At 43.3% G+C, this 12,642-nt stretch overlaps 1 protein-coding gene across 5 annotated transcripts in view; it reads left to right on the plus strand.

Moving 5' to 3' along the window:
• Positions 1 to 871: 871 nt before the first annotated feature.
• Positions 872 to 12,642, plus strand: part of ARHGAP21 (Rho GTPase activating protein 21) — a 112,210-nt gene continuing 100,439 nt past the window's right edge. Inside the window, exons 1-2 of one of the 5 annotated variants that reach the window (XM_030264514.4) lie at positions 872 to 1,011; positions 2,194 to 2,512. In XM_030264514.4, the coding sequence (XP_030120374.4) occupies positions 2,426 to 2,512 (87 nt within the window). In that variant the 5' untranslated portion in view covers positions 872 to 1,011; positions 2,194 to 2,425. Of the gene's footprint in view, positions 1,012 to 1,639; positions 2,513 to 12,642 lie in introns of those variants that run through there. The other 4 variants (XM_072925449.1, XM_030264517.4, XM_072925450.1 and 1 more) reach the window with 4 other exon arrangements.

Below are 12,642 nucleotides of genomic sequence, written 5' to 3' on the forward strand. Positions count from 1 at the left end.
AGCAGTATGCTTATTTAAAATATTTCTATGTAATCTCTGGTCCAGGTCAGGTTCAGCCACAAAGTAGTCATTAACATCAGAAATTTATGAGGAACTCAAATTCAGAAACTACCACATATTTTTAACTATATATATGCCTTATGAAATCCACAGCAACAAGTAGTATTGCAGGCAAGCACCTGAATCAGCGTGACAGGCTGTGAGTTGTAACACCCTTTTAAACTCAGCAGATGTGACCTGGGTTGACAATAATTAGCATATGGGCCTCGAGACTTTTCCTCCAGCTGCTGGAAATAAGCTTGTTCCTCAGTTCTCTGGATAACAGTATTCATCCCTGCTGACAACTCAAGTTGCTGGTGGATAACCAGGGCAGGCACCTCTTTTCAGAGATTGCGATCTCATGGGCAAGGGCAGCACGTAAAAAAAAAACACAACCCAAAACATTACTATTGTTTTCAGAACACAAACTAGATACAACGCTTTGTTTCACTCAATTCTTTACCAATTCTTGCAAATGCTTTGTTTTTCTTTGTTCCCTGCCAGAGAGAGCTTACTTGTCCAACCTCCAGACTGGAAAACACCATCCTAAAAAACGAAATTTCAAATCACATACTCCGATCAGGATAAAGTATAGAACATATCTGCATTTACCGCCTTCGTAGCTACCACACAACCAAGCTCGCCCCCGCCTCTGGCCCAGGGGCGGCCCAGGACTTCGGCCGAGCCCGTCCAAAGCCAGCCCAGGGGCGGTGGCGGTCCCGGTCCTCCCGAAGCCAGGTGCAGGTGGAGCTGGCTGCAGAAGCACCGAATCCTGCGCTAGGGGCGGAAAGTCTGAGATCGCTGCTGTGTGATCACCCCCGCAAACGCCCAGGGAAGCAGCAGCAAACGCCGCCGCCCCAGGCCGCGCTGGCGGGCGGGGGCCGGCGGGGCTCTGCGCTCCCCAGCCGCAGGGCGGGTGCCCTGGACGGCAGCCGAGAGCCAGTTCCTGCCCTCGCCGTGTCGTCTGAGAAGGTGGGTGGAATTTTGGAGGGAAGAGAAACCGCCAGTCGGGAGGCAAGGAAAGGGGACATGTTCCCCCATCAGCAGAGGCAGCGGGAGCCGCCAGCGCCGGGAACGAGGGGCGGCTGCGGGGCCGTGAGGCGGCGGCGCCGCCCTGCGCGGGGTCGCGGTGCCGGCCCGGCGGGTGCGGGCGATGGACACCCCTGTTCTTGTCAGGGCGGGGGCCGCCCATGGCTGCGGCGCTGGGACGGCCCCGGGGCCTGTCTGGAGATGGGCTGTAATGGGTCGGGGCAGAAGGGGGGCCGTGCTAGGGCCCGAGGGAGCGATCGCGGTGAGCGGCACCGCGCACAGCCCTGTGCTTTCGGGAGGGCGCTACCTGGAGTGCCCTGAGGCTCCCCCGCTCGCCGAGCCCGGGTCAGTGCTCAGGTAGCTCGGGGAGCCCTGGGAGGAGCCCGGGGGGGCGCAGCTGGTGCGGCGCGATGGCCCCAGCGCCGAGACTCCCTAATTGCCGCCGGCGCGGCCGCAGTGGCCGCCGGCTGCCGCTGTCGAAGCAAAGCGACGTCTGTGCGGGGGGAGGCCCGAGGGAGGGGCGCGGGCGGGGCGTGGGGCGCGGTGGTCTGATCGCGAACGGCTCTGGCTACGTAGACGGGGGAGGGAGCGGCCTGTGAGCGGGGCAGACCCGCGTAAGAGACAAAAGCCCGGCACGGCCTCGCTGCTGTCGGAGGGGTCTTTTGTTGCTACTTCTTCATCGGGGCTTGTGCGCTTTCTGCTGCCGCCCCCCGCCCCAGCACGCCGCTGGATACAGCCGGGGCGGGAATTGTGAGCTGGCGGCGGCTTCCGCCCGGCCCGGAGAGCGAGCGGCCCTTCAGCCCCCGGTCCCGTTCTCCTCGCCCACCAGTTGATCAAAGTTCGGCTGGGCCGAGGCGGGGAGCGGCCCAACCGCCCCCGCCGGCCGGGGCTGCCCGGACAGCGCTGCTCCGTCCTCGCTCCCTCCGGCGGCGTGTAGCGAAGTAGGAAGGAGCGGACACCTCCCGCCTCTCCCCGCTTGCCCTCTCCTCCCCGCGGCTGGAGCTCTGGATAGGAGGAGCCGGAGGAAGAGGAAGATGACGGAGTGGGTGCAATTAGCCTAACAAGGGACGGGCGGCGGCGTCCCCGCGCCGAGGACTGACACATCTGCTTTCTCTCCTCCTCCAGCCATGAAGGCAGCAGCCGGGGAGCGTAGCTGAAGCCCAGGGTCGTTCCGGTGCTCTTCCCTATGGCAACCGCGTGAAGGGGCCGACCCGTCCCCCGGCCGCGGGGCTGGGCTGGCCGAGCCTCGCCTGGCGTGCGCGAGTGGCTCTGGCATTGGTTCCCTCCTCCCGTCCCTTCCCTTCCCCGATGTGGGCTCCAGTGGATTTGCGCCTCCTTTGTAACCGGGAATGAAATAATGGCGACCCGGTGGGCAGCGGGGCCACCCGACGGAGATGGAGACAACGAGCCCCCCCCGGGCGGCGGCAGCGGTGTCGGCGGCCAGGTAGGACCGGCAGAGGCGGGCGGGGCGCGGGCCGGACCGGGCGGCCACCTCCCGCCGCGGGGAACGGCTTGGCTGGAGCGGGCTTAATGGCCGCTCCCTCCCGCTCTGCCTCCCTCCCACTCTTCCTGCCCGCCCGCCCCGGAGTTGCTGGGAGTTGGACGCTGGGAGTGGTGCGGTTCCCCAGCCGCGGAGGGGAGGCAGCCGCCCGGCCGAGCGCTGGCCTCGCACTCGGGGCACCGCTCCCAGGCCGGGAGGCGGCGGCGCCTTCGCTGCCTCACGGGCCGGGCGGCGGCTCCGCTTCCCGCCCCGCGGAGCCGCCGCCGCCGCCCTCGCCCTCGGGACGGAGGTTTCCCGGGGCCGCCCCTTGGGCCTCTCGCCCCCCCGCCCCGCGGGCAGAGCGTGGCGTGTCGCTCCCACGCCCAACCTGCCCGTCCTGCAGGAGCGCTTCGCTGAGCTCTCAGGAGTACGGCTTCGTGCCTGTCACATTTCTGTCGTGGTGATTTTCAGTAGAAATAAGGGTCTGGCCTCTGTCTGCTTGAACCCAGTGCTTGCCACTGTCCTGACCGCAGTCCCTTATATTAAGGATATTTCTATCCATAGCATTTGTTGCTGGAACGATCCTCTGTGTGTTTAGTTCAGAAACTTAATAGCGTGCCCTTTGGTGGCACCATTGCATGTTTTGACTTGCAAGACAAAGTTTTTAACGCAGAACCGTGTCTGATCCTTCTGTGCTCCCTATGAATAGTAGTGTCTCTGAAAAAACTATTAACTTTAGATTCGACAAAATACATATAACAGCTTCAGTAGACTTGTTTTAAGATTTGTCTTAAACTTTATTTACAAGGACAAACTTGATTTTGTATTTCTCAAAGTTAGAGTGTGTATGTTGTGCTGAAGAGAAAGCTGATTTAAATCTGCATAGGGCTCTGAAATATATGCCCTTTATGTAGATATTCCCCTTTTTGTTTGCTGATAAAATTGAGTGATTTTTAGGCGCACAGAAATTTAATTGAGAAGTGTGGATGGTTTTTGGTTTGGTTGTGGTTTTTTTTTTGGTTTTTTTTTTTTTTGTGATTTTTTTACCTTAGGCCACTGAGTTTTAGTTTACTGCTATCTTGAATTCACCCTTTTGCCTTGGATTGGAAGTGTCAAATATGGTGTAGGATTTTCTTTTCTGCTGTCATCTCAATTAAGTGGTTCCCACAGTCTATTAAAACCAGGTGGGTTAGGTGAGGACAAAATCAGTTTTAAGTAAGAGCACAGAAGATGTTAAGACTTTTTGATAAAATTCAGCTGGAAAACAGTGTCATGTTGGGAGAACCTGTACTTCAATACTTTTCAGGTAGTGTGGGAAGAAGGAGAAAACTGCGTTGCTAAGGGTAGATATTAATATCTGCTTTTAAATTCTGTAACATTGAAACTTCTGGTCTTTGGCACTGGTTTGTCATAATCTACCTCGCCCTGTGGTGGTAAGCCTTAACAAGGCCTGTGGCACTTTTGGAGCTCATCGTGTTAAAGCTGTCTAATTGGGGACTACTAATAGGCGTGGAATTGCAAAATGGACTGCTCTGCCTGTTGTTTTGCCAGGTATTTACATGTTGGAGTTAAAATGTAACTGGTAGGCAACATGTGCTCGGACCTGTGATTGTCTTAATCACAGCAGGCCTGATGTAATCTTTGCTTGAACGTAGACAGCCCTAGTGAATGTCTGATCAAGGTTGCAGTGCATTCTCAGTTGCCTTCTTGTAATATTGCCGTGGCTTAAAGTTCAGTTTATTGTGTTATACCTTTAGTTTCATAGATTTGTGTGAAATACACAGAGTGAAAATTTGTGGCTTGACATCTGCTCTGTTTGATGTAATACTTACTGTACAGTGCTTCATGTGCTATATGTGAACAAATCCCTTTAATTGAAGTCTCTCATGTTTGTATTGAGCAGTAAGAATGGCTTTTCTGTTTAAAAGATCAGAAAATACCGTTAATGAAAAACAATTACTAGGAAAAGGGACTTCAGGTTTCAAAAAAATTGCTGCAGTTGCAGAGGTTTATAGTACTCTAATACTGATGTGCAAGGTACTAGTAATTTTGAGAAATTATTTATGGTTTTGGAACACTGGATCCCATATGGTGTTTGCATTATAATGCAGTAATTAAGTAATCTATGTTTGATGCTTGGGTGTAGATATACATACAGCAGACTGTCACGAGGAAGAAGCACAGCGTTCCCTACAGAAGACTCCAGGCATAGCTGTTGTTCACCACAGTCAAGGGAGTTGCAACAGAAATTAGGACTTTGAATCAGTTTAAGTTTTTGGAAATGCACAACTGTAATCATCAATGTTTGAGCAAGGACTGAAAAACTTGTGCTCTATCTTCAAGATCAGTAGTCAGACTAAGAAAGGGAATGTTTGACTGAGAAGTGGTGCTTCTGTGGGTCTTTGTGTACACAGGTAGAAGAGAGGACATGTGATTTGAGTCCTCTGGATACCACATATGTTGGTCGATAATTGTGTTTTGTTTTGGATGCCTGCCTACTCTGATATTAAGTTCTGTTTGGTTACACCTTTCTATGTTTTCTATTTTTATTTTCACTTCATTTTTTTTTAAATTTTCCCTTTGTTGCTGTACCTGGTGGTCTTCCTAAGCGCAGAGCCCCTCCACTGAAATGATTGTTGCGAACAAAGATTTCACGTTCAGGCTTGCATGCTCCATCTGAACATGGAGCGCCTGTTCAATGGGACAGGTCACGTATTCTAGGCTCCTGGGGGAGCTGGCAGAGAGGGCCAGGGACTCTCAGGGCTGTTTGCCATTCTCTTTGAAATCTGACACACGTTTACAAATGGAAGAATTGCTGGGCTTATGTTCGTAAGGACAGATAAGTGAGAGCGTGTTCTTTCTGGCTTTTAGATTAATAAGCATTGGCTATCTCTGTTCTGTCAGGTTGTAGTGGTATTTTGCTGGAGATTTTAAGGCCTGCTGAGGTACAGGCAGTACTGCTTCAGTCACAACATCCCACCTACAGGCCTGTCCAGATTCGAGGCTGGAACTGGTGTCTTTGTTAGTGTAAATTTCATTTCCCATCCTTTGCCTAGAAGGGCACAACAAAAAGTGGGTTGTTTTTTTTTTTTTTTTCCTTTTCTGTTTCTACTGTTTTGTATTTAAAGAAGTGCTGCGTCTCTTTGTGATATACTTTACTGTTAATCTGTATTAAAAGTACATTCTGAATATTAAATGAAGGTTTAAGAAAATATTAAGCACAGTGTGTGTGGCCTTAAAAGCCAATTTTTAATTCTTAACAATGCTATTTCCTTAGTTTATGAATAGTAAAGTGAATACTAGAAATACTTTATAAAATAATTGTATTAAGACTGATATTTTTCTTTTGGTTTGGTTCCATGTTTTTGTTTTGCTTAGCAGATGAGTTGTTAGGAATAGTAAATGGTCTTTAGTGATTCTGTATTTGTCGAAAATTAGGAATACATTTCCAAAGTCTTCTGTAAATAATAAAAAAAAGCCGTTTATTAGTACTTGCTTTGTAATCACAAGTGTTCAATTTCAGAGAAGAAGAAAACCCACAACATTCTTACTCCTACACCGTATCAGAGAGAGTGCAACTGCGTAAACTGAAGACGAGCATGTGCTGGGTCAGGAACTGGAGAAGGGCAATGATGGCACTAAAAATAGAAAATCATTTGCCTCTTGCTAACAATAATGAATAGATCGTTTACTATTTTAAAGCCTGGTTGGGATGACATTGGTAAACTTCCAAGTGGTGACTCCCAGATGTTACGTCTCTCTCCTATCAGAACTGAATGTCAGTCTTTCTGTAATTGTGCCTATAAACATGTGTTCTGGAGCTCTGCGTTGGTGGGTATTGATACTTTTTCTATGCCTGATACTCAGAGGCTGGAAGCTTTAATAGTAATGTTAAATATTAGAATTAGAAAAATCCATTTATAAAATTTTATATTCAAATAGTATACAGTACTGATTGTTAAAAGTGTACATTAGTTAAGGTGATAGAGAATTCTGCACAAAGCTTCCATTTATTAAATTCAGTATAAATACCAGCCTTACCTGGAGTTTTGGTTGCAGCTGTTCAAAAAGCTTGAGTCAAATCCTGTTTAATCATGCAGGCATAATGCTGACTTCTGCTCTGATTTATGTCAGCATAAGCCTAGATTAATTTGACAAAACATGGATCTCTTCCATGAAGAAATGTTACGTATTTGATAAGTGACAATATGAAGCGGGAAATAGTTCCTTCAAAAAAAGAAGGTATCTGCCTTCCAATGTAACTGCACTTAATGTTTTTTTAAGGCAACTTCTTGCTTTCCAGTTACACAACTTTGTTGATTGTACCACTTTGGTATAGTTGTCTGAAGAAAAATACTTTTGCAAGAGAAATGCAATGGACTGAGAGTAACTTGAACTGTGTCCGCATGAAAGAACTGCTCTTACTGCATGCATTATATGCATTATACAACTGAACTTTTTCTTTAAAAGGTTTGACAAACATCAAAGTACTAAGTTGACTTTATCTGTGTAAGCTAGTTTTAATGATTTTTATTAAGATGTAAAAATAACGTCTGCTACTTCAGACATATTATTTAATGTAATTTTTATTTACTTACATGCAAAAACAATTGAGAGAATTGTTGGGGAAGAGGAACTATTTCATCTCGCACACTGTATGCATTTGTGATCTTGTCCCTCTTATATCTTTGAAAACATGTTATTGTAGATCTTGCATAACTAAGTCATAACTGAACAGTATAGGCTCTGAAAAGAGTAAAAGCTGGGTTTTTTTTCTTTAATTCTCTGACTACATACATATGTGGCTGTGTAAATGATGATTATAATATAAACATGTACAACCTGTAACCTAAACATGTACAACCTGTACAACCTAAAAGAAAAAAAATATTTTTCCAAGGAAATCTAAGTAGCAGTGTTAGGGTAAGCTGTTAGGAACATATACTGGTGCTTTGTAGCTGCTGTTTTGGTTTTTTTCTCTGATAACAAATGGAAGACGAAATTGAGGTTTTCTAGCATTCAGAGGTTGTATGCTATTCTTCCTTGCAGTTGTTAGTGTGCTAAATTGCATAGAACAGGGAGCAGATAGAACAAAATTATGAAATGGTGTTAAATGAAAACAAGATTTATTTATTGTGGTTATCAGGAGCCATTGTTTTTAAAAAAGCATGAGTTAGCCCTGGTGTAAATGTTGAGGTTTCTAAACTGCATTGAAACAATCTGAATTGAGTACTCCAAAAGTCAGTCTGGTGGGCTGTTAGATACAATTCCATGATTGTGGAAGCTGTCTGAGCCTATGATCTCGTCAAAACCTTGAACTTAGGGCCTTGCTACAGAGGAAGTGTTTGTCTGCTTGCCACAATACATAATGGATGTATACTAAAAATATGTTATCCTAAGCATAGTTCGCAGACAGTGAATGTGAGTTATGCTGTCTGGTCAGATTGATTTCTTTCTACAGAAATCTTGTAACACTTTGCCTGTTCATAATATGAAATGTAGATTATTGTAAATGCTGTGCTTTTCTGTTGTCCAAATCCTTCTTATGTCTTGTAATTTTTTTTTTTTTTTTGCAAAGACACTCCATGGTATTTTCACCTAGTAGTAGTCATATACAGTAGAAGTATAATGGGTAGGAGAAGTGACGTCAAACAAGCTTTGATTATGTTGATACCAGAAGCCTGACACATCTTGTAAACCTGAAAGTGCATAACCTTGGAGTTGCAAGGTGGGATTAAGCTGTTTTATGTATACTGTTCCTGGGTACATAAAGGTTATTTAATGGGAAGGCTTCCTCTGTCTGTTTTTTCTTTTTGTTGGGCGTTTGTTTTTCTTTGGTGGTATGAGTTTTGGTTGTTGTTTGGTTTTTGGTTATTTTTTTAAAACCATAGTAAAATGCATTTTTCACTTACACTAGTTAGATGGGAACTCTGGCTTCTCCCTGCTTTTGTTGTTTGCTTTGGTAACAGGGAAACAATTTTCTGACTTTACTTTGATGACTGCTGTTGGATTTGAAGAGAACGCTTCTGGGAGGTGATACTAGAGTTTAGTGATTGAATCACTTGGGAATAGGATGGTAAAGATTAGGCGCAACTGTATGCTTTGTTCTCTGCATCTCTGTGCTGGGGGGCTGGAACTACTGCATTTTTCTGAATAGGTGTACCCTATTATTCTGTATAGCAGGGAATTGTGTTTAACAGAAAGTGTTGCTGCTTTATATTTTCTGTTCTAGCTTTTTGCACTGACAACTTGTAGATAAGTGTTTTAGTGAAGCCTTGGTATCTGTTGCTGCAGCTCTCTACAGTCTGAGAGAACCTGATATAAGATATAAATCATGTTAGTAAATATTTGGTGCTGAGCATGAGAGGTTCTGTGTGGGCATTCTGGAAAAACACAAACAGCTGTTTAGATTTTTACTCTGGCTTGCAACTCTGGTATACACCTTTGGGAGTGTAGGTAGTAGGTTTCTTTGTGTTCTAAATTTCTTTATTTCCATTTGCCAGCAGCTGCTGCTTTGGTGAGATGAATGAGGTGCCTCCTTAGAGGACATGGCTAATTACGGATTCTCTATTGGTGGAGGGGGGCACTCTGAGATAGACATTTTCTTTCATGTGTGTGTCATTTGCATAATGTGTTAGGACACACAGTATGGACTGCATTAAGCACTAGCAAATATGCTGTAGGGAATAATCTTGCACTGGCATCAATAAGTTGGCCGGATAATGTAATCTTCCTTACTTTAAATGTTTAGGTTTGTATTTGTCTATTTGAAGGGCCGGGGACAAGAAGCAAATAGAAAACCACATAAACTGTACTGAGGAGAGAAATTTTAAATGCTTTTGAGTAACAGTTGCAGTTGGTACAAATAGGTTGAAAAGAGAAACCTGAACTTGTGTGGGGATTTTGGTTTTTGTTTGTTTGCTGTGGGTTTTTGGGATTTTTAAGTTGGCTGCTTTGTGGGGTTTGTGGTTATTTTTGGGAGAGGGGTTGTTTTTTTTTTTTTAATTAATGTAAATGGCAGTGTGCCCTCCTATTTGTATGTATGTGTATCTCTTTACACTTTGATTGAATACTATTTCTTATTAGAATTTCATTGCAAACCACTCATCCTTTAAGGACTGTGTTTGATTCTCTTCTAGTTAAGTTTTTCATCTAAATATTTAGGGCTTTTTGTGTTGTGAAGTTTGAGACATAAGAGAGTGAACAATCCTGTAATAAATAGAGTTTAAAAAAATCAAAGCTTCTTAAATTTTCTTAAATGTTAATGTTGAATATATCTGTGTAATTCTCTTTAGTCTAAGTGCGGGGGCAGAAAAGACTAAAATTCAAATGCTGATGTGACTTAAAACTTCGAAGTGAATAGAGGTCTTGGATGCAACTTGTTCTGTCCATGATGTGAGTTAAAAGAGAATATTTTAAACTCTCAAGAATCCCTTACAGATCACTTGGTTTGTGGCAGATACAATCTGCTCAGTGATACATTCACAGCCTTGAGATGGACTACTCAATTTTTAAAACTAAAACGGAGCTCAATCTACAGCTTAAGTTGCAGTTTTATATCAGAAAACGACACAGGGAGAGGTGCTAAAAAACTAGTTCATGGAGCTGAAGTCATATGGATTTCAAAACCATATCACAATTCCAGTTACTTTTGAGAAAAATACATTATTACTTGTTCAAGGTCTGTCCAGATGTAATAGAATGTGGATGAGGTTGATTTCATAAGAAGCTTGATAGATATTTAAATAAAATTCTTTCATTAAAGTCTATGGTAGTTTAGGCATGTTTAAATGTTTATGTCCTCAGTTCCATAATGTTTAAGAGGGCTAGAGGTCAGTCAGTGTTTGCAGGAGTATACAAAGCTATCAGAATTCCCTTTTGATGTAAGAATTGAGAACTGAAGTATTTTGTTGTTCGTTTGGTCAACAAAAAAAGCAGCAGGTCTAGTATCTGCTCCTCAAGCAGGCGACTCTTCTTACCTGTGGGTTTTGACCTGTTTTTTGTAAGATAAAAATCTGGTTAGGGTTATCTTCAAAAGAAGTGCTGCAGTTTTCATGGAACAAGCTGTCCCATTGCGCTTCATGCTTTGTTGTTGTTGTGCTTTTCTTCTAATTTTGATGCAGCTTTAATAGGGAGCCTGTGACTCCAGTGACTCCATGTATAGCCACAAACATTTCTTACTCATCAATGGCTGTAAAATCTGACTTGTTCCTTCTTGCATGCATTTAAAAATTTTATTATACTCAATCATCTCGGTAAAAGATGAGTAAGTAAACTTTGCCCGGAGTAATCAATTTTCATGGCAATTTTTCAGGCCTTCTGCTCCTTCTCTATACTTGCACTGTTTTTGTATGGAACTCTCTACATACAGTCTCATGCTTTCTGTATGCTTTAGTTAAAATTTCAAATATGTTGGAGAAGTTGCTTTGGAGCTGCTTGTGAGGTGGGATTTAAGCACGATCTTTCTTTTCTTAAGGAAAAAACAAATGAATGGCTTGTGTGCTGCTCTGAGATTATTAAAGTTTCCCATATTGCCAAATTACCAATAATATGGAATTTGGAAGAGTGAAACAAGTGAACATGAACAACCTTCAGTATTCGTTGCAATCTGTGTATCTGAATCAGATGCTGAGTAGTTCAGTATCAGTAAGTAGTTTGGCAAGCTGGTATTCTGATCCTGATGTCATGGAGGTGATCTTACAAGCTCATTGCTATCATCTCTTTTGATGGCATTTTAATTTTTTTGAAACATGAGAAGTAGTATTCTTGGTTTTTAAAAATACTGCATACAGAACCAGAATGAGTCTGTGTAACAAAGGGCTTTTCTGTATGAAAGTGTTATGAAATGTCACATTGTATAATGGAAGCTGGCCAATAAAAGTAGTGTTTTGTAGACCATGCCCTTTAGGTTTTTTTTTGTTTGTTTGTTTTTTGTGTGTTGTTTTTTGGGGTTTTTTTTTTAGGTTTTTTTTTTTTTTTTTTTTTTAATTCAAAGCTCTAGAGGGTTTTGAGTAAGTTTCTTTTAATTTGCACTGTGACCAAGGCTGTGATTTATCTGTGTATCTAAACAGGTCTGGTAACTGCTGTTTTCATGAATTTAATGACAATAGAGAGGTAAAAGTGCTTCTTTTGTTACCTTTCTTTGTAGAGACTTTTGCCTCATGATAGTTATTCTGATTAGTGAAGATGAATTGTCTGTCCAGAAATGCTGAAGGACTTTCTTCAGTGCTAGTTGATACAAAATGTGTGTGTCTTATGTCACATATAAAAAATACTGACAGATAATGATTAACCAGGAGCTCATGGGTGAAATCTTAAATGTTCTGGTAGGTAACTCCAAGGATTAAACAGCACCTTAATGCTTGGTGTTGTTCAAAAGAGTGAATTGTCATCCATTCCCTAATAGTTTTGAATATGTGTTCTGCTATGCCTCAGTATATAAATCCATAGTACACTTAGAGCTGGTGTGTCTTGGTCCCATCTCTCTCCGTTTTTCCCCATCTCAGAAACAATATAGTAGAGCTGGAAAAGTTGCTGAGAAAGGCTAGCTGTGATAATTGAATAGATGAAGTTGTTTTTGTATCAAAAGCAAAAATGGAATCTAGGACTTGGCAATTTGGGAAAGAGGGGACTAGAGACAGGTGATGTTAAGATGTTGTAACTTTCTCCATTTTCATCTTGAATATCTATGGATCAGCTCTTTACTATCTGCACCAGATAGTAAGAACTTGGTGGTATCAGATGAGCATGGTGGGGTGAGATCAAGCAAAAAAAGATGGTCCTTTGCATAAAAATTAATTAAAACTTGTTATTACTCTGTGCTTTAAAATTTTGAAAGCTAAAAACATGTGTAGACTGGATATATTTCTGAAAGAGCAATGCATTTAGAGTTACTCAGTACCCTTGTAGTAGAATGAATTATGGATTTGTGAATAATTAAAGCTGGGAGGATAGTCTAGTGATGCTTGTTTATGTGTTCTTTCCTGATTATTCACAGCTATCAGCATTTGGTCACTGTTACAGCTGGGCTGCTTCAATCTTTGATCTGATCTGCAGGTGTTCTTACATGTTACAGTGCTGAATCCATTCTAGCT

This window comes from Taeniopygia guttata, chromosome 2 (assembly GCF_048771995.1).
Source record: "Taeniopygia guttata chromosome 2, bTaeGut7.mat, whole genome shotgun sequence".
In the NCBI taxonomy this organism is placed as follows: Eukaryota; Metazoa; Chordata; class Aves; order Passeriformes; family Estrildidae; genus Taeniopygia; species Taeniopygia guttata.